Raw genomic sequence first — 27,665 nt, 5'->3', positions numbered from 1 at the left:
GGGCTCTTGACCCCAAAACCATGCTGCCCCATGGGCTCACTGTTCCCCAGAGGGCACCACATGAGTGGGCTCAGGGTCAGTTCCTCATCTGGGCATGGATGGGACTTGAACCCGGGGAATGTATGAGTCATCAGACACTGTCCATTGACCAATCACTTGATGGATGAATTAATGGGCTACTAACTCCCCCTCCCCTGCTAATTAGCAATGAGAAGACCTCGTTTCTAGTCCAGCTGATGCTCCTACTCACCAACTTTGGGCTCTTGGACATTTCCTCTCCTTTAATAAAGTGGGGGGTTTAAGTGGCAGCCTGTCTCACGTAAGGCTTTAGGAAAAGAATGCTTCCAGCTGAACAGCCACGGCCTTGCAGAGAGCTCCCGCCCAGCTCTCTGAACATGTTATCATGTAGAAGGCACTAAAACGAAAAATTTGACCTTTCTTCACCAGTTGGAGACTATAAACCAAGGCCCTTTGTGAACATTCAGTGAGGCTGAAAAACAAAAAGTAATCCAGGCAGAAACAGGCATTCTTCTGGGGTTTTTAAAGACCAGTCAAAATCTGATTCTAAGGAAAGCAATGTTCAGGATTAAAAAATCAGCCAAGGATGGGTAATATAAATTGACATCTTTGGCCAAGTTTTTCCTGGAGTGAAATTGTTACATAAATACAAATATTTTTTACAAAATCTCCCAAGGGCCTTCCCATGGAGACAGTCCAAGCTGCAGATGGAGCTTGTTGGCACCATCCAAGTGATGCCTATAGCCTACTTTTATGCCCAGCTCCCACTTACAGACCTTTGATCTTATAGACCTTGTCTGTTGTGGAGTCTGCCTTCTCGCCAAGGCTCCAAAATGGGTGTGTTCCCTCACTTTCTATTCTACCAGGCCTGCTGTGGGCCAAGCCCAATGGCTCAGCTCAGGGCCACCACCCTGTCCCTGAGGAATCCTAAGAGTTGGAGAGATGTGTATAACCAAGTGGTGGCAGTGCCTCAGGCTGCCTTACACACCTGATCTGGGGCTGTCACATACCTGAGAGCTTCTCCTGACCAGACCTCCTCTGGCTTTTCTCCCCCAGGGTTATGATTTTTTTATACTGAGAGACCAAGATCCCAGTCACATTTGTGTGTGAGCGTTTGTTTTTAATCCAGGGAAAATGCAGACCCCACTTTTAGCAATGCTTGAAGAAAAGGTACCAAATAACCCGGGGATATTCTTTCATTTCCACTCAAAAACGTTTGTTGGAGTCTGTAGTAAACTGAATAATGTTCCTCCCCTCCAAAGATGTCCATGTACCAATTCCCAGAACCTGCGAATATCTGCAAAGCAGCTTTGCAGATGTGATTAAAGATCATGAGATGGGGAGATTACTCTGGATTATCTGAATGGGCCCAATGTAATCACAAGGGCTCTTATGAGGAGGAGGCAGAGCTGAGTACAGTGGCTCACACCTGTAATCCCAACATTTTTGGAGGCCAAGGCAACATCACTTGAGCCCAGGAGTTTGAAGTTGCAGTGAGCTATGATGATGCCACTGCACTCCAGCCTGGGTGACAGAGCAAGACCGTGCCTCCAAAAAAAAATAATTTAAAAAAAAAAAAAAAAAGAGGCGGCAGCAGGGTCAGAGAGAGGTGGTGTGACAACAGGTAACAGAATGAGAATAATACAGCCGCAAGCCAAGGAATGTGGGCAGCCTCTAGAAGCTGAAAAGGGGCAAGGAATAGATGTCCCTCTAGTGCCTCTGGAAGGAATGTGGCTCTGCTGACAATCTTGACTTTAGCCAAGAAGACCCATTTCTCCAGAACTGTAAAATAAAGCTGTTGTTTTAAGCCACTGAGGTTGTGATAATTTGTTACAGCAGAAATAGGAAACCAATACGGACTCCAACAGAGAGCAGCAATAATCTCTTCACAGCCTCAGGAAGATTTTTTGACTGTGTAACTTTAATAATTAAGTATACTGACACTGAGGGACAAGTTACTGCCCCCCAGCAGCCAGTGGTTGAGTGGTTAAGACAACAACCTCCAGATGAGACCGCCTGGGGAATCCTGCCTCTACTATTTCCTGCGTACTTACTGTTGGGAGGGTTACTTCACTCTTCTGTGTCTCGGTTGTCTATAGAATGAAGGATGATAAAGAAAACAGGGCCCTTGGAATAACACCTGCTACGTGGTGAGCACGCAATAAACGTCAGCTATTACGTCGCGACCACTTGTCATGGGAACCAGACCAGACTTCCCTGCTGCTTCAGCCCCACATGGCCCAAATGCCCGAGGCTGGCTCACTCGCTCTGGACTGTGCCCTCCTCTCCCAACTCTGAGTGCTGGGACGTTGATAGCCGGAAACTGGCCATGGTGAAAGGATTCACATCACAGAAATTAGTGAACACTCCACATCAGGGCTTTTCAATTTTTTCCCCAAAAAGATGGGTTACAAGCACACCGCAGTCCCAGACTACTACATTTTTATCCCTGGTAGCATCAAGTCATAGGAAAACAGCAGCCCATGTTGGTAAACCAGACTAGCTGCTCTCTTGTCACTTAAAAAAAGATGTTTTATTTTCGTGTATGGCACCACTATGATCAGTATCCTCATTCCCAGCTTTCCTATGTCCTTGGCACATCAACGTGGCTGCCCCAAGAACTAAACTCAAGCCTAAAACAAACCAAGGATTCTAATCACACACTTGGCCCCATCACTTTGCAAGTCCTGCTTCCCTGCATGTGGCTGCCTCAAACCTAAATGCTCAATCACCTCTGGGATTCTTTGGTCATAACCGCCAAAGGAAAAAACAGTGCACACACACAAAAAAGGAAAGAGACAAAATTACCACTGTAGCAGAGCCTTGCAAGCCTCAATGTTAAAGGCCCAGTTAAAGAAACTGCTGTTTCTTGGGATACAAGTCTCCAAAGCCTCTCACATCTTCCTACATCTTGTGAGCATAGGCACCCACTGCCAGGTTCCAGACTATCTTTTCAGGGACATTTATATAGTGAACAGTCCTGGATGACAGAATGTCTCTCTCTGGAGCAAAAGTCAGGCAGGCTTACTGCCTATTGTAAAAGACAAGGGTTCCCTAGGCACGGGGTTCCTCTTGTAACAAAGCCCACTGGGTGTGCAGGTATCACTTGGCCCTCTTCCTGGGGCCCTGTAGGAACTGTGGCTCAGGGAACCAGTGCAAGTGCTGATAATCTGGCCACTGCTATTGTTGTAATAAACTGTCCTTTGTCTCTGACCTATGAGTCTCATAACTTCTGCCAGAAACCACAGAACCATGGCATGCTAACTTATTAGCCTACAAGTAGGGCAAAATCTCAGACCCTTGACAGGTTTGATACCCATGTGCTACTTTAAAAATCCAGAGCTCTAAAAGATGACAAAATCCAGGTAGCAAAAATCACTGTTTGTGAATCACTCCACACACACAAAAGACCCAGTAAACATCATTATGTTGGAGGGCACTTTAATAGTCTACAAATTGATGCAGTTTTATTGTTACAATACTTTGAATAATTTTATAGTAAAAGAAGATATACAGGGGAAAATTTCCCTGTACAGTGAAATTTTCATATACGGTATGAAGATTTCCCACATCTGTCCAGTTTTGGCTCAGAACAAGAGATAGCTAATATATCTTACTCATTTTTTTTCTGTTACTTTAAAAAGTTACTTCAAAGAGTAACTGGGAAATTAGAACTGATTCTTGACGCAAAGAGCACAAGAAAAAAATCAGGTTTCCTGGCAGACAGTTTTAACAAGTGCGTCAAGCAACAATGGTTTGTGGTCAAGTCTCACGCACGTTCTCTGCGAGGGGGCTGGCAGTTGTTACGGCCTCACTTTCACACGCGTGGGAATGGCACACAACAGCCTTTAAAGGACCGCAAAGGAGTGTGAATTCCAAATAATTCTCTCAAGTCCTAATATTTCTGTTTTTCATTTTGTAAGTGTGACTCAAGTCCAAGGAAACAAGGCAATGGCGGTGCTTGCAGGTGATCAGAACTCCCTGATTATTCCATTAGCCGCCCAGGACTCAATGGCAAGAGCTCAGAGGACTCAGCTGAAAGGGGCTGTCACCAGAGCACTAACCGTGGAGAAATGGGCACTCCCGTCCCGCAGCATATGCAGGCAATGGCCCAGGTAGGACTAGATGCCCTTCTGTGGCAGGAGATGAACAAATCACTCTACCAGTGAAAGACGGGGGAGTAACATGAGTGAGTGACAGGAAGAATCCTTATCTATAGCAGATCAACTGGGTTACTGGCTTTTCGCAGACCACCCAGGCAGTTTTTGAATGTCCCAAGCTAGGGGGAAGGAAAAAAAAAAGACAAAACAGGAGATGGTGAATAACAACCACCACCTAAATGAGGCAAGGGAGAAGGACAGAGGCTGGCTTTAGGGTCTGGAATCAGGCTATTATCCTACTTATTTTACCAAAAGTCCAAGAATTGTCCAGAAAACTCAGGAAGGGCTATTTGCTCTAACTTTTAAAATAAACATATTCATCCTAGTCGACCAAGTCCTTGTGTTTTCCTTCTAGGTGCCCATGAATACAACCCCATTACAGTTCTATCTGGCTAATAATTTACAGGACATTTAAAATACCAGGTAGGCAAACATCTCTACATGGCTTTTGTGGCAGGGCCTGAGGCGGAGAGAAACAAAACTGATTTGAGATTCCTACCTGGCGCCCTCTCCAGGGGACAGACAACCAGAGAAGTCTGCTGCTGGGATTTCTAGGATGTCTGAAAAACCCCCTTATTTTTCCTTTTCAACATATAAAATGCCATATTTGCAGACATATCTGAATCACCTCAATCAAGGCCACTCAAAAATCTCATTTAAAAAAATTAATCACAGATTTTTAACTAATTACCCAAATTTGCAAACAAATCCCTGCTATTTCTGGCCATGGTTCCAATGCAATGTTCTTCACTCTGCCCGACTTAAAAGTAGGGCAAAAGTGTGTCAGCAAGGCCAGCATTCCTAGGTTGGCAGAGACAGGTTAAGACATACTGGCTGCCAGTGTTTACCCCCAGGCCTTGCCAAAGCTGAGCTGGATGACTGGAGGGGAGGAGAGGGGCCCAACCTCAGTTCAATTCCCCAGCCCCAGCGTTCACGGGTTTTCAGGAGGTTCAGCCTGTGAAAAGGAACCAATGAAGGCGCATGGCCCGGCTGAATTGACATTTGGCCAAAGGATTCCAAAAATGAATTTCATAAAAATGGCAAAGACATTCCATGGTGCCAAGTCTGTGCTTCTTTCTTACAGGCAATGACTACCAAATAAGTCAAAACATGGCTTAGAAGTAGAGCAGGGCCTAGCGGAAAGCCTGAGTTTACACGTGCAATGGGCTCTGCTGACCACCCTCTGTGGCCCCCGGCACCCAGTCTCTCCCTCCAAGTGTAAGGTGAGGAGGCAGAGTGCACATGACAGCCACCATGGCCCCAGCGGTGAGATGGCCTCGCCCTCCTGTGACCAGGCCATGAGGCCCTCCCCACAAGCTGAGAAAGCAAATGGCAGCCATCTTTGTTTTTGCAGCTTCTTCTAATTGAAATACCCAGGAGTCCTGACCTCCAGCCTCAGGAGTGTGACTTGCAGGGCAAATGTTGCCTCTTCAGTGCAGAGGTGGTCTTGGAACCTTGCCGGCGTCTGGCCTCCCTTAGCCCTCCCTGCCCCCAAGGAGCCAGCATGCTGAAATGCATAAGGCAGTAGTTAAGATCACACTGCCCAGACCAGCTGGAGTCTGGCCTGTGTGAAGCCAGCAATTTGTAACACACCAAAGAAGAGATCTGAGTCCAGTGTGATAGCTGAATTCCTCCTTAATCTGTGATTTGGTGAAGCTCTATCTGTGAGGTATTTTTTGTGTGTGGAAGATTGAAAGTGGAGGGAAACAACTGAAAAACAAAACAAAAAAACAGACAAAAGCAGTGTACCTTATACTGATTTCTTCAAACACAATACCTGTGCCAAGAACTGGGCAAGAGAGAAACCTATGAAATGAATATAATAACTTATCCCGAGGCACTCCCTCCCATGCTGGCTTAAAGATCTCACACACACACAAACTCTCCTTGTTTATAAGGAGCTCTCTCTCTTAGCATGTGGGCAGGACTTCGAAAAAGCCCACCGTTAAATAATCTAAAACAGGCACAAGAGATGTCTCCACATGGGTTCGTGAGACTTGGCTTGTGCAGCTCCAAAGTCACAGACTCTTGAGAGCTCCAGAAAAATACAGCGCAAATAGGTGGGCAAAAGAGTCCTGGTGCCTGCACCAAGCTCTTCTCCCAGGGCATGCTTTACTCAAACAGGGCGAATCTCTGTCGGGGCCCTGGCTACCTTTACGGGAGTGAGGATTTGCAGGGGCACACAGAACGCTGTCAGCATATAAGCAGGAAACCCTGCCTCACTTCTTTCAAATCTTGGCTCTGGCTTTCTAAGCAAATTCTTCTTAGGATACAAAGCACATGTTAGAGCTTCCTTCTTCCAAGATGCAATTACGTTTGTAGCCATTCTACAGAAGAACTGAAGCTCTGGGGTGGAAAGAAGCCTTAAATCATGCCATGGTGGGTGTGTGTGGAAGAAGCTGGGGTGTTTGGGGACAGGTATTTTCTTGAAGGAGGAAAAAGGGTTAAATGTACTGGCAGCTGAGCTGTCTCTCCAGGGGACACTGTGAAACAAGCTCAATGCAAACCTCTCCCTCTGGGGAGAGTTCCTTAGGTTACACTGACGGGACCCCAAGTCACATGCCGGAGCTCACGTTACATGCTGGAGCGTCTTCCTGAGTAACTGAGGAAGGTGTGGCAACGGAAAAAAGCACTCGGAAGATATACTTACCAGGCAGGTAGTGTCTACCTCCCTGGTTAATGGAAAGGCACTCCACGCATATACCTGGGACCTCAGCCACCTGCCCCCCTCTTCCCCTACCCCAATCCCACCCAGGGGCCGCTGGAAGTAATGGGTGCAGTCCTGGCTCCTCATCCCCCTGCCGTGAGGTCTGCAGGTGGCTCCGGCTAGAAGTGGTGCTGGTGAAGGGCTGCGGATGAGGGGCCTTTCTCCAGTCTCTTGACATGGCAGGAGTGACAGAACAGGTGGTCCTCCAGGGGGTAGCAGCGGTGACCGTCTTCATCGTTGAGCTCCAGCCCACAGTCCTGGGGGAGGCAGAAATGTCCAGTGGAAGCAAAACGAAACAGAATCCAAGACCGCCATGGAGGCCACCACCCTCACCATCAGCAGGGGGAGCTGTGTGTCCCCGTACAGGCAGGACATGCCGTGCAGAAACACACAGCTCCTGCCCAGGCCTGTCCAACACGGGAGCTACTGACCACACCGCGCTCACTGTGCGTACTTAACTAAGATGTGCAGTCAGTATAAATGCACACCAGACTTCCAAGACTTAGGACAAAAAGACGACGTGAAAATATCTCATGGGTAATTTTTGTTGTTGATTACATGCTGAAATAACATTTTATATATATTGGATTGAATAAAATAATTAATCCCACCTGTTTAACTTTTTTAATGTGGCCACTAGAAAACTTAAAATGATACATATAACTTGAACTTGTGGCTCTCCTATTTCCATTGGACAGTGCTGGTCTGGAATGTGTGGACAGAACTGTTGAGCAAGCATCTTCCCCTTTTTCTCCTGGGGTACCACTGGTAATGATTCCCACCCATTTCTCTAGCAACAGGACCAATGTGTATGTCACCCCCACTCCCTGTTCTCACTCATAAGGTCACCAAATGAATCTAATCTCCTCCCACGAGTGAATCCACTTAATTGTGGCTGAAATTCCATGGTCACGCTTCACAAGGGCTGGTGAGAGGTGACCCCTGGCTTTCCTGACAGTCACAGAGAACCAGTGGCTCCTTCAACCTGGGACACAGGGCAGAGAAGGGGCAGGTGGGCCTCTACCCGCCTTCACACCACTCAGCTGACACGCCTGTTTCCAAGAGGGGCTTCTTCAAGATTTCCAGGGCTCGGCTGAGGAAGGGCAGCCTGCAAGCTGGAGGGGAGGGAGTCTCTTCCCCAAATCACACCTTGAGTGACGATCTGGTCCCCAGACAGGACCCGAAACCCATGCTCCACACGACCCACCTGGCTCCACAGCTTCAGGGAGAGTAGCTGCGACAGCTGCAGGACTTGACAGTTCAGAATGTGCAGAAAATAGTGAAGACCTTTATAAAACCCCAGGCATGTGCCTCCTCCCCCCAACCCCCACAAGTCGGCCTTAGCCCCATTGCCTCCATCAGCTCTGGAGGGCAGACCCTGGCCAGGATCTCCTTGACCATGTCATGCCCCAGTCAACCCAGGACGCTTTTCTCATGAACGTCTCACGGCCCTGGGGGCTGGGCAGGGAGGGGCCTACCTCGCAGTGGTAACACTCCACGTGGTAGTCTCTGTCCATGGACACCACACGGATGGTCTCGTCTGAGCCCTGGGACCAAAGAAAAGCAACACGTGGCAGAGGCCAGTTGGGGGCCCACCGGGCTCCACGTGTGTGGGGCGGGGAAGGAAGAGGATTCTGGGGTAACAAGTAGGCAGCCTCGGGAGAAGAGTATAAATCAGTAGTGAATACTGACACTTGTCAGAAAAAGAGCAGATTTAGCTGATAAGAAGGGAAATGGGAGGGACAGGAGTCCTGCCTTCTGGAATGTCAGAGTCAACACTGAAAGACAGACTGACGTGGACATTTGTTTTTAAAAAATAAATAAAAGACAAGCTTTTCTGCTCACCTGCTAATCGAAGAGTTAGTATCAAGTAAGAGAGCTCGACCTGAGTACACAAACGGACACGCGAAGGGCCTTGGGCGGGGAAGCCAGCCAGCGAGAAGGGTGAGGACACAGTTCATCTCAGAGGTGAGATTTCAGAAGGATATTTTAAGATGTAAGAACAGGATCTTGTCTTAGAAGACCCTAGGAGCACACCTGACAAAGCATCTTACCTCTGGTGGAAGGATGGGAAGCCCACAGGCCGCACACTTGGGGGCCAACACCCTGGGGGCGAAACAAAGCAGCAGTGAGAGGCACATTGTGTTGTTTCTGGGAGCAAAGCCCAGATCAAGACTTGAACACAGGCCGGGTGCGGTGGCTCACGCCTGTAATCCCAGCACTCTGGGAGGCCGAGGCGGGAGTATCACTTGAGGCCAGGAGTTCGAGACCAGCCTCAGCAAGAGCAAGACACTGTCTCTTCTAAAACTAGAAAGAAATTAGCCAGTCAACTAAAAATAGAAAGAAAAAAAATTAGCCGGGCATGGTGGCGCATGCCTGTAGTCCCAGCTACTCGAGAGGCTGAGACAGGAGGACTGCTTAAGCCCAGAAGTTCGAGGTTGCTGTGAGCTAGGCTGAGGCCACGGCACTCTAGCCAAGGCAACAGAGCAAGACTCTGTCTAAAGAAAAAAAATTTAAAAAAGACTTGCACCCACAGCCTGCGTGGAGCCTTCCTCCCCAGCCACCCCCTGCCTATGGCTCTCCACCCTCATGCAAAGGTGGAGCCTGGCTTGCTGTGTGCAGTATGCCTTACGATCGCTCCCCAGCTGCAACCAGGACACTAGCTGCCTCTCACACTCCTGGGGATAGTGACTGACCCGTTTGTTTACTTGCCTCACGGTGCCTACTGCAAGCCCCGGCAAACTGAGAGTGGTAGTAACCAACACTGCACTGGTGCCTTGTGAAGTCAGGTAAAGCTGGAGCCACGGGGTGTGGCGGGTTCCTCATGAGGCCTAGCCAGGAATCTCATTACAGTATTGTTGTTCTGCTTTCTTCACTAAGCATGATTTTTTAATCGGTTCCCTGGTACCAACTGGCCTCCAGAGGCCCCTGCTGCACCCCTCAAAACCGCCAAGCCCTTACTGACTGTGGACTAACGGCATAGCAGCTAGCAGACACAGCTCAGTGGGTTTCCATCTTTCGCTCTCTGAGATGAGTGTGGCTCACACGTGCGGGTCCTGTCTGCTCCTGTCTTCCTTACTTGTGGTAGTCTCGGACACAGTAGATCTTGTTCTCTGAGTCCACGGTGAAGGGCACCCCATCCAAACACTCGTTACAGATGACACAGCGGAAACAGCCGGGGTGGTAGGACTTGCCCAGGGCCTGCAAGATCTGGAGGAGAGAATATATCAGGCAGAGGGATCACACACAGTCACACAACACAGAGCACACTAATCTCCAAGTTTCTCCTGGACAAAGATCAAGAGGTGATGGGGGTGGGAGAGGCTGAGCTACTGAGACGTATAAACAGGAGGAGATCAAGTAGAATCCTTCTCCTGTGACCTCTCACAGGGTCCTTGAGCTGGGAGGAAGTTAAGAGGGCTGCTTCCCAACCCCTAACCCAGAGCAGGGAGAGACGCTAGGGTAGGGCTGGGACAATCCCAGGGCCAAAACCCACTGTGGAAAAGCTGGAAATGATGCAAAGCAGAGCCACAGAAGGATCCACCCCAGATTTAGGAAGCAGCAAGTGCATGAAAACATCAAAAGAAATTCCACATGAAAGTGGCGGAGCTCGAGGAAACCTCTTAACCTCTGTCTCTTGGGTGCCCCTTTATACAGGTTTGACTTGAGCCTGATAATCTAGAGGTCCTAACTCAACCCAGTTATCTCAGATCCAAGTCTAACAAGCAAAGCCTCTTGTTGTTTTTAAACACAATGAAGGAAAGCCCCACAAACCTTCTTCCTCTCAGTGTCAATTGATCTGGTTGTGACACCTGGGACCGCTAGAGCCATCCTGAAACCAGGACTGAGCAAAGACAAGGAGGGTAGGAAAGAGAAGGGACAGAAAGAACGTCCTTGGTGACGTCAGTGAATGACCGCATTAACTGCCTACCTCCAAACCTTGTTAGGTGCGATCAAATACTGTTCCTGTTAAGTCAGTGGTTCTCAAAGTGTGGTCCCTGGACCTGTGGCATTAGTGCCACCCGGGGAGTTGTTAAAAATGCACATTCTTGGACCCCATCCCAGACTTCCTGAATCAGAAATTTTGTGAGGAAGGCCTAGCAGTTGGTGTTTTAATAAGGTGATTCAAATGCATGCTAAAGTTTAAGAATCACTGATTAAAGCTAAAATGAGTCTGGGTTTTTCTATAATTTACAGTTGAAAGCATTTTTGCTGACTCAATAGGAGATATATTTCTGCAATTACCTGTGCTGTCAAACTTAGCACAAACAACTGAACTACAGAATCACCACAAGCAAGTTGGCACCGTAACACCTGTCTGCAGAGAATGTACAGAACAGTTCTCAGCATCGGGCAGTGGGGGCCACAGAGAGAGCCTCCACACAGGCTGAAGGAAGGGGACCTGGAATTCAGGAAAGCCTTGCCAGTACACTGTGAGAAAGATTTGCTGTGTTCCAGCTCTTTCCACAGGAAGCCTCAGGCAGTAACTCCACGCCACACACTGCCCGACCAGGGAGGCAAGATGAGGGAACTGTGCCATTCCAGTTTTCCTCCAAAAGCCCAGCTTTCAAACTTCCTCATTCCCTCATGGGTTTCCCTAACCTTTGAGGCCCCTCTCGATCCACAGTAAGCTGCCGAAATAGGAAGGACAACCAGCTGGGCTTCCAAAGTCCATTTGGCAATTTGGACCTTGGAATGTATTTCCCCCCAGACTAATGCTATCTTGGCAGAACGAGATCCTCAAATTAATTTAACTCTCAATGTTCCTAAGGTAAGGTTGAAAAGATGCCATTTTGCTGCATTCTCACTAGCTGCAATAATTTTTTTATAGTTTTTATATGCCTAGTTCCAATCTGCAATCCCAGAATATATTAATAAAGGGAGATACAGACAATTTACATAAAGACTTAGACAGTTGGAGTTCTGCTGCAGAACCAAGAATGGTATCTGAAGGAATCGCTCTGTACATCATTAAAATTCTTGGCAGCAGTTAAGGATTCTGTCTTTAAAACTAGTTTCCACTACCAGACAGACATACACTAAATTTTCTCAGTCCTAGAGAAAACCTGCAAGACTGCAGGTTCAACTTCGCATTATCCCACATGGTAGAGATCGTCTCTAAAAATCAACTTCTTCTCTTCTCATATGCACAAGCTGATCCTTCACGTTGGAGAGATGGAGAATATTTCCCCTCCCCTTGAATCAGTACTGGCCTTGTGACTCCTTTGAGCAACAGAAAGAGAAAGAAGTGATGTTCTGAGATTTCTGAGTCAAAGACTTAAAAAGACTGGCAGCTTCTGCTTCCTCCCTCTTGTTGTAAGGAAGTCTGAACTAGACTACCAAATGATTAGAAGCCACAGAGAAGCCTGAAGGGTCAGAGGGCATCTTGGATGTTCCAGCTCAACTACGCTACCAGCTGAACAAAACTGAGTAAGTGACCCCAGTCAATGCCACACAGAGCAGAAGAATTGCCCTGCTGATCCCTGACCTAATTCCTGATCCACAGTATAATGATAAATAAATAATCCTGTTGTTTTAAACCACTAAGTTTTGGGGTGGTTTGCCATGCAGTAATAGATAAATGGCATACTCTGAGGCCCAAAGAAGTCCTAGGACAACCAGAACTAAGAATATGGTATAATCATACTCATAAATTTGGACCATGTTGACCTCATATGCAGTGAGTTTGTCAGAAGGACACTAAAAACAAGGACAAATTCTGCCAAAGAAATGGAGCCCAACAGAGTCTGGCAGGCCCTTGGGGAAGGTAGGGGTAAGGGTGCGTGGCTTCTGCCTACCTCCCCATGAGGGAATGGGTGCAGGGCCATGTTCCCCAGGGAGGCCATGGCTACGAATGAGAACTCAGCTCTCACAGGACTAAGCTCTGCTGTGGTCTGTCATAGCCAGGATGACAGCAGGTCCTCTTCATGCATAGGAAGGGCTCTGGGTCATTGTGTACAAATGTTCACACATAACCAGCAGAAATGAGTGTTTCTGTCCAAAGACAAGCACAAGAGTGTTCACAGCAGTGTCGTGCATAAATAGCCAAAAGCTGGAAACCACCCAAATCCCCATCAACAGGAGAATGGAGAGAGAAACTGTTCTATATCCCTGCAATGGAATTCTACTTAGCAAAATAAATGAACTACCAATATAGGCAACAACATGGATAAATCCCAAAAACATATATATAAGTGAGAAAAGGCAGATCCAAAAGAGTCTATACTACATAATTCCATTTACATGAAATTCTAGACCAGTAAAACAAATATGTGGCAATAGAAGGTGGAATAGTGGTTGACTGGGAGGAGAAAAGAAGGAACTTCCTGGGGCTCAAGAAACGTTCTACATCTTGATCCGGGTGGTGGTTACAGGGGCATATGCACTCAGCTATATACTTAACATTTATATATCTTACTCTGTGAGTTATTTCTCAATAAAAAGGTAAAAGAAAAAATAGCAATGATTAGTAATTCTCTTCTCTAGAATGAAATTAATGAGTCAGAGAGGGAGTTAACTCTTTCCAACTAGAAGTATGCTATATAATCATTTCCTCTGAGCAGTATATTAAAGAAATTCTTAGGCTGGTTTCCAATGGGGAACAATTTGATCTCTGTATTCATCAACCTCACAACCTAACCCTACAGGGAAAAACTGTCCCCACTGAATAAATAAAGATACCGAGGCTACCCAGCTACTCAAAAGGCTAAGGTGAAAGGGTCACTTGAGCTCAAGAGCTCGAGAACAGCCTGGGCAACATAGCAAGACCCTGTCTCTTGAAAAATTATATATGCTGAGGCCCAAGATAACCTCTGAGAGCCAGTGGCTGAGCAAGGAACGGAATTTATCAAACTTGGTGCTTGTTCTGCTGTCTCAGAGCTAAATGACAAAAACTCATCTTAGGAATGGCTTGGGCTGGGCAGAACGTGGGGGGAGGGGAACAACTGTGTTCATCCAACATTCTACATCTGACTCCAAGGTAGCTGAGATTTCTGCACTAAAAACAGGCTGCATTTGGTGTCTCACCTGGGATGCCACAAGGAACACAGAGAAATCAGAGGGAGGCCAGTGTGATCCAAACGGCCCAGAGGAGGAAAGAACATTATCAGAAACACGACCTTATATAGTCTGTATGGTTAAAGATGCTAATACCAATAAAAGCCAACAATGTGGGTTCTGTTGGAGCAAGCAAGCTGCATTGCATAGGGACTTCTTTTAATAAAACCAGCTGTAACCACAAATCGAGACAGGAAACACTATTCTCAATTATTATTTTCTTTTTCTCCTTCTCCCAAGGTGCTGTTACCTCATTTGGCTGATCTTACTCACCATGTCCATAATCAGATGTCCACAAAGAAAACACCTGTCAGCAGACTGCTGGAAACCAGAGTACTGCAAAGGAAAGAGAAACGGAAGTTAAACCCAGGCTGGGCAGATGAATCAGCCACTTCCCCACCAGAAATTTCTCAGAAAGATGTGTCACTTTGTGCAGGAATCTGTCGTTTCCCCAAGTACAACACTGCTGTGTGCCGAGTCATGGAATATCCTCTGCCACAGAAACCATTACATGTACTACTGCCACCCACCCTCACAATGAGATGTCAGGCGCCCACTACACGCCAGTCTCTAGGTAAGAGACTATACACAGAGAAGCTTTGGTCCTATCTCAGTGGTTCTCAAAGAGGCGTTCCCTAGCAACACCTAGAAACTTGTAAGAAATCCAAATTCTTAGGCTCCACTCCAAACCTGCTGAATTGGAAACTCAAATGGTGGGGCCTGGCAATGCATGTTTTCACACGCCCTTCAGGGGATTCTGATGCACAGGCAGGTTTAAGACCCCTGCTCTAATCCTTAAAACAATTCTGCAAGGTATATGCTATATTATCCCAATTTCTCAAATGGAAACAAAGGGAAGCTCAGAGAGGTTAAGTGACCTTTTCAAGGTAACACAGCCAATAAGGGCTAAAGACAGAGTTCAAATTCAAATTCAAATCTGCTTCTGGTTAAAAAGCTAATGCCTTTTATAGTTATCATCAAAGAAACTTAATATCTACTTTACCTTACCTAAACACATACATGCACCCCTAGAGTCTTGAAAGAAACGAGGAACTCTCTTCAGAAAACATAGTAGATACTATACACTAGAAGCTACTAGAAGATTAGGTTTTACAAACACAACTCAATGAGGGGAAATAACAAAAAGGAAGGTGGAAAAAAAGAAAAGGGAACTTTTCTGCAACTTTATAAAATATGGTGTGATTTCTGGGCCTGGCACCATTCTGGGGTAACAGTTCTTTTCATTTGGGATCTGGCCCCCACACCCGCACCTTGTGGTTCCCATGATTCCTGGGGGCCGACTCCGTGCCGGGGTCCAGGGCAGGACGCTGACCCACCCTGGCCAGCCAGAGCCTCACATTCCTACAGCACCAACGATTTTGTGCAGGGGTGGGCAGGTGGCCCAGTAGGAGCCATGAAACTCCAGAAGACACCCGGGGGGCTTCTGAAGGAGGGACTGGCACTCTTGCCCGTCAGACTTGAAAACGAGGAACGTAAGCCCTGGAGCGCTGCCAACATCGGGACGTCACACGGCACCTGAGGCTGAAGCTAACACCGACAACAGCAGGGCCAGAACCTGGACGGAAAGTGACTCCTGAGGCTTCACCGGAATAATTCCCTTTCTGCTTCAGTCAGCTTGGGTTTGCTTGCCTATTACTAGCCAACAAGAGTCAAAATGAATCAACTCTTTCAGTGAAAACCACAGTGAGCTTTCTCCAAGGGAAGGGGGAGAGAAGAGGGCTTATGTGTCCACAGAGAAGCTGGCCCTGGACCCAGCTCTGTGTCTCACGTTCCTCAGCCCTGAGAGGACAAGGCCAGTTCAACCAGCGTTTACCTGGCACCCGCTCTGTGCTTGTGCAGGTGCAGAAGCATGTCCTTCCCCCCCAGAGCTCACAGTCAATGACCGTCCACAGCCACGAAGCTCCGAGCTAACGGCCCTGCCAGGGCGAGCCCGGGTGTGGTGGCAGCAGAGAGGGGGGTACTCCACTATGGGAGCAGGAGGGACACGAAGGCTGTCGGAGTGATCTGGGCAAAGAGAGGGATCGAGACTCGATTGCAAGCAGGGAAACGGCATAAGCGAAGGCACAAGGTGTGAGACTGCGCAGGTGGCTGGAGGGCAGTCAGGGTCCAGACCTCACGTCGCTTCCAAGGTGCTTTGTACCTCGAGGATGCTGACACTGAGCAGCCAGGTTTATGCCATAAGAGGCCTCCTGGCTTAGGCATGTGGGAAGGTGTTAGGCTGGCCCAGCTGAGCTACGCCAAAGAGGAGAACAAAGGCAGACCCCTGGAGGACATGGTGGCACAACGCTCAATGCCTGGCTGCACACTGGGAGAGACGGGGAGGAGGTGGGGTCAAGGACAAACCAAGGATGCAGTTCTCAGAGGTCAGGACCAAAGGCAAGGGGATGTGTTCTGCTTCAGACAAGCAGTACGTGAGGGGCTAAGAGACAGCTCAGGCGACCTGTCCAGCGGGCAGTGAGAAGCCAGCGCTGGCCTCAGAGGTGCAGCAGGGCTGGAGCTCAGACCTGGGAGTCACCGGCATATGGATGAGCTTTCAGTCCGCAGGAGAGGCTGGATGCCCAGGGCGAGCAGGCAGGATGAGAGACAGAGCCCAGGTCCTCGTCCAGAGGTTTGAGACACGGGGAGGAGGCAGAACCGGGCAAGTGGCGAGAGGACAGGCCGAGGGAGCTTACGGCCCCTTCAAAGCGCAAAGCTGTGCATCTGGTCATCTGCCTTAGGAACACGGGCCACCCCACGCACCAGCGGAAGGAAAGTCAGGGCCCCCAGTGCTGGCCGGGCCCCGCCAGCCTCCTGCCCCGGCTCTGGCCAAGCCAGGCGAGGGGAGGCGACTCACCAGGAAGTCTTCCTCACAGAACACTTTGCCGTTGACAAAGTAAAAGGCTTTTCCTCTCAGCTTCCGGCCTAAAGAAAAAACACAAAGGCAGTGTAAAAAGAAAAATGTCAAAGAAGAGCAAAAAGAAAGCTAAAATCTTTAAGTGGAAATAATCACACAAAAAGTGCCAACTGTCAGCAACTTTCCAGTGGCCCTCGGCGATGTGCAGGCTGGGGCCCGGAGCAAGGTGCCCTGGCAGGTGCTGTTTGGCAGGAAAACCCAAGGGCTGACTTGGAAATCATCCTAGGCCCACCTTCTAGAACCTCCTCTCTGCTGAGCAGGCAGCCGGGGAAGCATCTGGGGGCAGGACGGCAGAGAGCACCCGGGGGTGGGGGGCAGGCTGCCGGCAACAGTCCCCGCTGTTTCTCACGTGCATTTGGGACATGTTCCTGGGGTGTGCCTGTGACAGACGACCAGGAGAACCCTAGAAACTGGTGAACTATTATTTTCACATCTCTCTTTCGCCTGAACTACAGAAAACACACATCGTCGGAAGGATGATGTTTTTTGTTTTCTCTCAATCTATTAATAAGTGGGCTGGTAGTGGCAGAAATTCAAAGCCCCCGACGCCTTAGATGTAACTTTAGTTCCTACAAGGCTAAGTTATTGACAAGAAAAACCCATTTTAACAATCCCTTTTGTCTCTTACATAAAAACACAACGGGGCTGCACGCCGAGGTAAGCTGGACTCCCGGACGGATGATATTTCCAGGCTCAACACACACCCGGCAGAGTCCACGGGAGTATCAGAGGCTGAACGAGTTCTCAGCACCGAGTGCAACCAAGCCCCGTGGGGCCAGGGGCCACAGCACGAAAGCAAAATCGCAAACATCAACAGTGCTCGAGATGCAAAGAAACCCTCCAGGCAGACACCGACTGCCCTCGCCTCCCGTCGCCAAGAGCGGGCACAGGTGGCACCACTGGAAGGAGAGGAAACCACTGATGGAGACTTGCCAGAGTTCAGAGAGGACCTCGAAAGCGTCAATACAGAGGAAAAGCCAGAAAAAAAAATGTAACTATAAAACTACAAGAGCAAAAACCTCCAGATGGATGAAAGACCTAATGTGTAAAACAAAAACTAGTATAAGAAATCACAGGCCTTTTAAATTTTGATATTATATTTTGTTTAAAAATAATTTCTGAGGTAAGATATCAAAAGCACATCTTATAAATACTGATCAACGGGACATTAAAAGTCTAACCTTCTGTACAATAAAAAACCAAAACTGTTGAAAAGCCAAACTGCTCCTCCGCAGGGAGGCAGAGGAGTGAGTCGGGGTGGGGCAGGGGGCGGCGCGTAGCTACAGGCGCGGATGCCAGGACACGGATGCCAGGACACAGATGCCAGGACAGAGGCACCGAACAGCCCGGAAGCCAAGGCTAGGAAGGGATGACAAAGACGCTCGCTGACCACCCACTTTCATGCCTCTACACCTGACTTACCTGGAAGGCCCCGCCCTCCTCCAGGTCTGCTCAGACCCTTCTTTGTGGTGGTGTTTGTTGCTGCCAGATCTAGTGTTGTCTCAGTGTTTCTCCAGCCCTCCTGTCAGTCCCCACAGAACTTTTACTACTCTGCACACATGCTACGTTCCTTAAGGACGTAATTAATTTCAAGTCAGCTTCACACTAGGAGGATTTGGCAATGGTCTACAGAGTGCAGTAAATATCAAGTTGGAGAAGAAAGGAAGGGCAAGCCATGGATCAGAAGATAGCTACAGTACACATAAAATGGTATTAGTATCTGAAATACATGAAGAACACAAATGAATTAACAAGATAAATAACCCAACCCAATAGGAAAAATGAGCAAAGGATAGGAAGACAGTGCATAGAGGAGAAAACCTCTTAAATCTCGGGCAATAACCAGGTTATTGTTAATAATCTGACATCTATAATATAAAGATGTTCCATCTCACCAACAATCAGGATAATACAAATTAAAACCATAATGATATTCTACCTCACTCCCAGAGATTGGCAAAAATTACTAAGTCTGATAATACCATGCCTTGGAAGGTGTGAGACAATAGGATCCCTTTCACACTGGTGGGAGTGTTGACAGGGATGACCACTTGGGGACAATTTGTCACGAGCCAATAGAGCTGAAAATCCACATAACCCACAACACAGTGCTAAGGCTGCCTCTCGAGAGGTTCTTCCAAACATGCACAAGGAGGCACACGTACGGATGCTCACAGCAACACTGTTTACAGAAAAACTAGAAGCATCTTCAGTGTTCACCAGGATAGAAGAACTGATAAATAAACTGAGGAAGAAACTAGAGTTACATTCAACGACTGTGACACTAGACGGCAGCCAAAATGAAAGGACTAGATGCATATCATTATTGACTGAATTAAACACACTGGTGTGCAAATAAGGCAGACTGCCCAAAGACACATCAGTACAACTGTATAATGTGTAAGTTCAAGTGCACACAAAGTAGCACTATGTTTTGCTGGCAGTTGTATGTGTGGTGACAGTAGGAAAACGGGGAGTGGAAGGAGCCAGACTCAATTCACAGTGGCGGCTGCCCTCGGGAAGGGAGGGATCGGGTGGGAGAGGAACCAAGATGGTTCCAACTCATCTACAATATTTCATTTCCTTTATAAAAAATAACCAAAATTACAGTCTAAAAATGTCTGTGCACTCTGAGTGGCAGCTAAATAAGGGTTATTTCCTGTAGTACTTTTCCTGTGGTTTTAAAAATAGGCACGTGCACAAACACACACCCCTTTAGGTGAAACACAAAGAAAAACTAGAGCAAACATCTGCACTATGTGACAGAAAAGGACTTAATTCCAATATGCAAATAACTCAATTAACAGCCCTCTATAAAACATGGGTAAAGAAGGCGAAAAGACAAACCACAAAAAAGGAGTATGAATGATCAGTAACAACAAAAGAAAATGGTTAGCTTTCCTCATGATTTAAATAAGACTGCAAGTCAAAAATAACACACTATGCTTTGCCTGTCAGACTAGCAAAGGGGGGGGTGAGAATAACCCCCGCGTCAGTAATGACACAGACAGACACACTTGCTCACATGCTGTGGGGGACAGTAGAAACGGGAACAAGTTTGTAGAAGAGAAATTTGGTATTAATTGTCAACAGAACTTAGAAAGTACAGAATTCTTTTTTCCTTTTTCCCAAAAATTCTAGTCTACTTCAGGAATTTATCTTAGGGAAATCATCCAAGTTAGACTGTTTCAAGGATTCTCATCTCAGCATTGTCTATAATAGCTTGACAAAAGTGAGCATCAATCGATGTCCAATTCCTGTTACATAAATGATGGCACATATACGTGTTGGAATACTATGTAGCCATAAAAAGACTGTTTTCAAAAAAAGATTAAATTACGTGGGAAAAGATTTGAAAGACTTTTAAAGAGGGTATACAAACATGCATGTGTATGTTACAGTTATGGATATACATACGTATGACTGCAAAATTATATATATGTTCATACACATAGGATGTATACCAAATTTTAATAGTCATTACCTTTGAGAGTAGGAAATAGGTGACTTTTAATTATATTTTTTCCTGCAATGACTATACATTTTTTATAAACTGAAACAAATTCTAATGGAGTGGGAGAATGTGGAAAGGGCAAAGGAGCATATGAAAAGGCCCCCCTCTTTAGCTCTCCAAAGCTTCTCTCTTGTCCTTCCCGCAAAGTCACTGTCACCCTCTCTTCTAGAAGGTCCCCATCCCTGAGCTTTCACAAGTATTTCCTGACTCTGCTGAACGAGGGTAACAGAAACGATTGTCTACAGCTCAACGATTTCAGGGCTCACCAACAGAACCCCCTTGCCAGCCATGGAAATTAATTTTAATTATTTTACTTAAACTTCCCCCTCTATAAAAGGACTCTAAAGACTTAAAGTCTTAGAAAAGAAAATGAGAACTTACTGGAGTCTCCTTTCCACATTTTGCCCCCATTAGACACCTCCCTGGGTGCTGACATCTCCCTCAAATCCCTCCCCAGGAGCAAGGTGACAAGGACACAAAGAGCCCACCTAAGAAGAGCTGCTCAACCAGAAAGCAAAACAATTCACACACTGTCTAATCACAGGTGAAGTCCAAGTGCAGCCCGGTGGGCCAGCTCCATTGGTTCGCAGCTAGCTCCCAGGGGCGGAAAGGAGGCGGGGCTGCAGCTGCCGCGGCGGCCACTAGAGGGAGCCAGGCGGCGCCGGGAACCGGCACGGGACAGCCTGGAGACAGGTGGGGCCTCCACGCACGCGCAGAGAACACCAGCTCTGGGCCCAGGAACTGGCTCTAGGAAGGGCCAAGGAATCTGAGCTGAAAACCAGTTTTCTTTTTTAACAGAGGAACGATTACCTCTATTCCAAAAATTAGAGAGGGAGATCATTTAAACAGCTAAAGGCGTTGAACCCTCTAGTATTCTAAGAAACAAATTAAGAGCTTTTTCACCTACGAAACCGACAGGTTTTTAAGTGTTTGTGATTGCTGTCACTGCCCATTTCCATAAGCTACCCATGACAGTGTAACATCATAAACTGGCCCTGGAGGGGAAACTTTAAAATGCTTATCTCTGACTCATTGGGGTTACCTGGGACTTAGGTTTCGGGAAAGAATAAAAAATGTAAGTATTTACTTAGATCCAAATTGGCACTCTTAAAAGGAATGATTACATATAATAGTAATTCTTAATGATGAAAATGCTATGTAGCCATTCAAAATGCCACTTAGTGTTTTAGTGATATTGGAAAATGCTTATACTAAAAAAGGATACTCAAAATATACTGATAAGTGGAAAAAAAAAAGCAAGCTAGACAGTGTATTTTTTTTTCTAAACTCAGACAAGGTCTTACTCTGTTGCCCAGGCTGGAGTACAGTGGCATCATCGTAGCTTACTGCAACTTCCGACTCCTGGGCTCAAGTCATCTTCCTGCCTCAGCTCCAGAGTAGCTGGGACTACAGGTACACACCACCATGCCCCACTAATTTATTTTTTGTAGAGACGAGGTCTCGCTGTTGCACAGGCTAGTCTCAAACTCCTGGCCTCAAGTGATCCGACCGCCTCAGCCTCCTGAAGTGGTAGGATTAGAGAGGTATGAGCCACCATCCCAGCCTAGGCAGTGTATTTATACTACAATTCCATTTCGGTAATTTACACACACATACACACAACTGATATGCAAAAAGGAAAAAATGAATAATGGTTAGCACTGGTAGGAGTATAACAGGGAAATTTCACTTTCTATTTTACATACTTCAATATTTAAAATTTTCTTTCTAGGATTAGGTACAGTGATAGATGGTACTAGAGAGAAATTTTACTTTTTTTCTTCATATATTTTTATATTAAATTTTTTCAGAATCATGTTTATTACATTATAATGAATACTTTTAATTTTAAGAGAAAACCCTTGTAATGTGAAAAGAAAGCAAGATTTAAAAATTATGTATCTCAACTATGTAAAGAAGAAATTGAAAAAAAGGACTGGAAAGGAAATCTGCCCATGAGTGACAGTGCCTCTGAGTGGACGTATATGGCATCTGCATGGTGGAGGCGATGGTTTGCTACTTTGCACTTTCCCACACTTCCCCAAACATTTAACAATGAGCAAGTATTCCTTTGATCATTGTTTTAAAAACTGTGCAGCTGCCTAGACCAATCCTCTTTCGGCCAGTCCCCACAAGTGAGAAGTCCCCTGTCCAGACACCAGAGGCCAGGGGAGGGGCTTAGAGGCTACATCTGATTTTCCTTTATTCCAAAATAAAATAAATTAAGGACTTTTCCAGAGACCCAAATGGGTGGTGCTTACTTAGTCTGCTCTGAAGGACTCAAACTTCAGTTTTCACTTCAGTTTTGAAAGACCACCTGAGTTTAGAAATGACACCACATTCAAATTTATTTGTTTGCACTTTGTCAGAGTAGGAGAAAAAAACCAACATCTGTTGATTGTCTTCTATGGTCAGGTACTATGTTTAGGGCTTTCATATATTTTTGAAAATGCTTTCTAACCTTGCCTCACATGTTCTTGCAACATTAGCCCCCTTTCTGTCCCTGTAATGCCACAAGCCTTTTACAGAGACATCCACAAAGTCATTTCCTGCTCAAGGTCATCACCTACTTTAGGTTTCAGCAATCAAAAGTGTTCGCCAAAGAGTAAGGCAGAAATAAAACACATCATGTGTCAATATTATGGAGCAGTGCAAGGATGCAGGAACTGATTGTTCTTGGGAACCAGTAGACATCACACCCCAGGATCACTCCTAACTTTCCGGGTTTCCTTTTCTCTTCATAAAAACATGATACTCCTGAGCTAAAAAGTATCATCTTCATTTTGATAACATGAGGAAATCAAGGCTCAGAGAGGCTCACTGAGGTAGTAAGTGGGCAGGATGGGAACTGAAGCCTGTCTTACTCCGAAGTCTATGCTTGTTCCATTGCACAGTAATTTAAAGCTTCCTATATGTAGAATCCAGTTTCTCTCTTCCTGCCAGGGAATGGACTAGGGAATTTTCATTATTTAAAGCACTTTCTATGCACTGGGCCCTTTACCTACATCATATCTCACGTAAGTATCATGGACAATTCTGTAAAAGTTCCTTGTGATGACACACATTTGGACATAACTTGGTTTGTAACTGGCTCCCATCTTTCTCATGGAGACAGGCTAAAATTCATGTCTTCCTGGGAGAAAGGGGGACACTGAAGGAGGGGGAGGACAGGCAGAAAACAGCAAGCATCCTGGTCTTGAAAAGCAGGGAGGCAGAGAGAAGGTATTCTCCAGGTTGAACTACTCCAGATCCGGCCAACGAAATGGACATCAACTAACACGGAAATTCCTGGAATCACTGCTGCTGTCCAGAAAGTTCAATCAAGTGCAGGATCCAGAATGGTCCTCATTGACATTTAAGCTAGAGCACTCAAGCACCACTAGGTGGCGCCAAAGCACAGCCAGAACCAGGACCAGGGCAGATTAGGATGGCACGACCAGATCCAAGCTGGCCAACCCTGGGGGCTGCCTTGGGTCATTCACTGGTCTTGCAGTAGTGTGCCTGTACTTTGGGCAGTTCAACCTCACTTACTGCATTATAGTGACATTTCACTGAATCTTCATTTTGCCAATAGAGAAACAAAAGCTAAAGAGGTCAGTCAAACTTATCTATGTAGCTAAGTGAGTAGAAGAGTTAGGATTCAAACCCAAGTCTTTCTGGTACAAAGTCCACACTTTCTACTATACTATATTATCTCACTTACTGTCTGTTCCAAAAGGAATCTCTCAGGCTAGGGGGAATGTCTTAGTCAGTTTGGGCTGCTAGAAAAAAATAACCATAAATTGGGTGGCTTAAGCAATAAACATTTATTTCTCACAGTTCTGGAGGTTAGAAGTCCACGATCAGGGTGCCAGAAGGGTCAGGTTCTTGGTGAGGGCCCTCTTCCTGGTTTACGGATGGCTGTGTTCTTGCTGTGTCCTCACATGGTGGAAAGAGAATCAACTAGCTTTCTGGCCTTTTCTTATAAGAGCACTAATCCCATTCATGAGAGCTCCACCCTCATAACCCAATCACCTCCCAAAGACGCCACCTCCAAATACCATCACATTGGGGTTAGGGTGTCAACATATGAATTTCCAAATAGGTTTCAAATATAAACATTTAGCTGTTGCAGGGAAGAAGATGGATCTATTGACATTGCCAGTCAAACCTCACTCTACCCCCTTGAGTGCGGACAAATTTCACTGTCCTCACTCACTGTGACGGCAGCACATACTTAGAGGTGTGACACCAAGGAGCCGGCTGTGGCTGTGATGGACCTAACACAGAGGACAAAATGGAATGGCTAAGAGGTAAACACCGAAAACTCAGGCCAGTGGTTCTCCAACCTTGGCATGCTTCAGAACCACCTGGTGGTTTTGTTAAAACACAGATTACTGGGCCTCATCCCCAGAGTTTCTGATTTAGTAGGTCTGGGAAGGGGCCTGAGAACCTGCATTTCTACTAAGCTCCCAAGTGATGCTAATGGTGCTAATCCAGGGACCACATTTTTGAGAACCACTGAGTTAGACTATGCGATCCATCTTGGTCAAAAGCGCTAAAACCTGGGCCATCCCTGGATAATTAGCGTCAAACATAAAAATGTTGGGATGGGAGTGTCAGTGTTACATCTTTAAGATTCTAGTTTCAGAATCCTCCCGCTTCCAGCAGAGGAATTCCCCTCACCAGGAAATAGCTGGTGACAGTCATACTAAACACATATTAAAACAATAGTTTTTACAGTTTTGGAATATAGTAGTTAAAGCTGCTCTTTCCTATAACAACAGTAGTTTATAAAATATTGACTGATAAATGTGCAGACTCTAGAGGATCCACTCCAAAAAGACACTTCCCTTAAATGCAGTGAATGAATATTTTATATTTGTCTTCAGGGAACCTTTGGTTGAAAAGAGAAAAATGTATCTGATAATGCCAGCGTAGTTTAACAAAGGAAACAGCAGTTGAGGATGTCACACAGAGGCCAGCCATTTAACCTGACAGAACTAAACTTGCAATAATATTCACCATTCTCCCCTCTAAAACAAAAATGAGTTATAAACTATTCTGGAAAAGCAATTGGTCCTTAGCTGTAGTAAGACTCCACAAATTTCAGTTCCAAAATACCCCCTTCACCCCCGCCCCGGAAAAATAAAAATTCAAGGATTCCCAACAATGAGAATTCCCGAGAAAAGAAAGTCAAAATTAGTGATCATTTGGATTGTTTTTTATTGTACTGTCCCAATTAGTAACTTCTACCTGTGCAGTCCACAGAGGTGACCTGTCACATGTGGCTATTTATATGCAAATTTAAATTAAAATAACATTAAAAATTCAGTTCCAGTACTTGAACGAGTATATCTCAAATACTTAGTAGCCAGTCGTGACTAGGGCAGCTATAGAACATTTGCATCATCGCACAAAATTCTACCTGATCTATTTCTTCAAACAGCTCTTTCCAGAACAGGTTAACTCGTGAAGAGTACTGCTATTAATAATAAAGCAACCAAACGGGCTCTGCTCAAACAAAACAGAGATCCAACTTGTATTTTGCAGGCTCACCCAGGCTCAGTAAGCCAAGGAAACAGGCAGAAAGCAGGAATGTGGAAAAGCACTAAGGCTTGGGGGCCAGCCTTGCCCTCACCAGTTTCCCAGAAGTGAGCACTTGGCCGTCACCTACCTTCCTCGGTAGGTGGTGGTCTTGGGAGGATAAAGCTGGGACCACCGTGGGGAACCCTGCATGGAGCAGGCTCAGACCAGGTATGGCATACGTCTCTGTAGCCAGGATCCCCTCATGACCTTCCCTTTCCTCAAATGAAACCTACGGGAGCTAAGAATAACATCCACCACCATCTCCCCCTCTGTTCAAATCCTCCTCACCGCTACTTCCTTCTCAGTTTATCTGCGGTAAAGGCTGGGTTTGGGGGTTGTTTTTAATTGCCAGATGTATTCCCTTGTAAAGTATCATAATATAGAACAATGAAACCCAAAATCCAAGCCCCAACTGTAGTTATTATTCAATTCAATTGACACAAAGTCACTCTGTCAAACTGTTATAAAAGTTTCCAAACATTCTCAACTTCTGTGCTCATCTCCGTGGGGGACAGCACCAGGCTGAGGGCCACGCTGTGAGTAGCGCTGCCACACACTCCAATTCTCACTTGCCACTCCCTTTTTTTTGTTTTGTTTCACAGTTTTATAAATCTATTCTGTTTCTGTTTTACATTCCCACTATTCCAGGCCATTACCATCTGCATCAGAAAAGAGAACAGTGCACAGATAGAAAACCCAGAGACGTGTGCAGAGGGTCTCCTTTTTATGTTCAGCATTGTGCTGATCAGCTCATGCCTGTAAGGAAACTAACCAAAATCAGGGGACAAACATCTGAAAGATTAGCGAGAACAGTGTCTGGTGCTTGCAAAGGCTGGAAACAGTGCCTTTTCCCATCAGCCTTGAGAGTGAGGAGTAAGAGAGCCCTAGACTGAGCTCTGTTTTGAACTCATCTAACAAATCATAAAAGCAAGACTGAAAAGAATTGCTGTTTCCAAATAATTTGACTGTATGCCAGAACAAAGCACAGAAGATTTAAAGAACACAAAATATCCTGGACTCCATAAGGTAAAACTTACAATGTCTGGCATCCAGTCCAAGATTAATAGATATGCAAAGAGGCAGGAAAACACAACCCATAGTGAAGAGAATAATCCATCTATGGAAATCAACCCAGATCTGACAGATACTAAAATTAGCAGAGAAGGACATTAAAAGTTATTGTTACTGTATTCCATATGTCTAAAAAGTCAAAGAGCAACGTGGAAGGTATTAAAAAGGCCCAAATTGAACTGCTAGAGATGGAAACTAAAATGTCTGAGATGAAAAACACATTGGATGGAATTAATGGCAGATTATACACTGCAGGACAAAAGATTAGTGAATTCAAAGACATAGCAATAGAAAATGTTCAAAATGAAACAAGAGGAGAATAATCTTAAAAATAATGAAAAGAGCAAAATGAGCTGTAGGACAACTTCAAGATGCCTAAGATAGGGGTAATCGGAGTCTCTGAAGTGGGGAGCTTGGGGTGGCCGTAAAATGTTAAGAAATAATGGCCCAAAACATTCCAGATTAGATGAAGACTACAAACCCACAGATCCAAGAAGTTCAACAAACCCCCGAGCACAAGAAACATGAGAAGTACACCAAAGGGGCATTATAATCAAATTTCTCAAAATCAATGATAAAGAGAAAATCTTAAAAGCTGCCAGAGAAAAAAGACGTATCACATATAGAGAAACAGAGATAAAGATAACATCAAATTTC

The 27,665-nt window shown here is 45.9% G+C and overlaps 1 protein-coding gene across 4 annotated transcripts in view; it reads right to left on the bottom strand.

Annotated features, from left to right (window-relative positions):
* Positions 1 to 3,444: 3,444 nt before the first annotated feature.
* LIMD1 (LIM domain containing 1) overlaps positions 3,445 to 27,665 on the bottom strand; it is a 67,011-nt gene continuing 42,790 nt past the window's right edge. For 3 of the 4 annotated variants that reach the window (XM_045529809.1, XM_045529810.1, XM_045529812.1), the window contains 6 exons: positions 16,796 to 16,863; positions 14,215 to 14,277; positions 9,965 to 10,095; positions 8,940 to 8,991; positions 8,364 to 8,432; positions 3,445 to 7,142 (listed from right to left, as the gene is read on the bottom strand). In XM_045529809.1, coding sequence (XP_045385765.1) covers positions 7,005 to 7,142; positions 8,364 to 8,432; positions 8,940 to 8,991; positions 9,965 to 10,095; positions 14,215 to 14,277; positions 16,796 to 16,863 — 521 coding nt within the window. In that variant the 3' untranslated portion in view covers positions 3,445 to 7,004. Of the gene's footprint in view, positions 8,137 to 8,363; positions 8,433 to 8,939; positions 8,992 to 9,964; positions 10,096 to 14,214; positions 14,278 to 16,795; positions 16,864 to 27,665 lie in introns of all 4 variants that reach the window. The other variant, XM_045529811.1, reaches the window with a different exon arrangement.

Source organism: Lemur catta, chromosome 18 (genome assembly GCF_020740605.2).
Source record: "Lemur catta isolate mLemCat1 chromosome 18, mLemCat1.pri, whole genome shotgun sequence".
Classification (NCBI taxonomy): Eukaryota; Metazoa; Chordata; class Mammalia; order Primates; family Lemuridae; genus Lemur; species Lemur catta.
The sequence above is the reverse complement of the archived record's forward strand: the minus strand, read 5'-3'. Positions and strand labels throughout refer to the sequence as shown.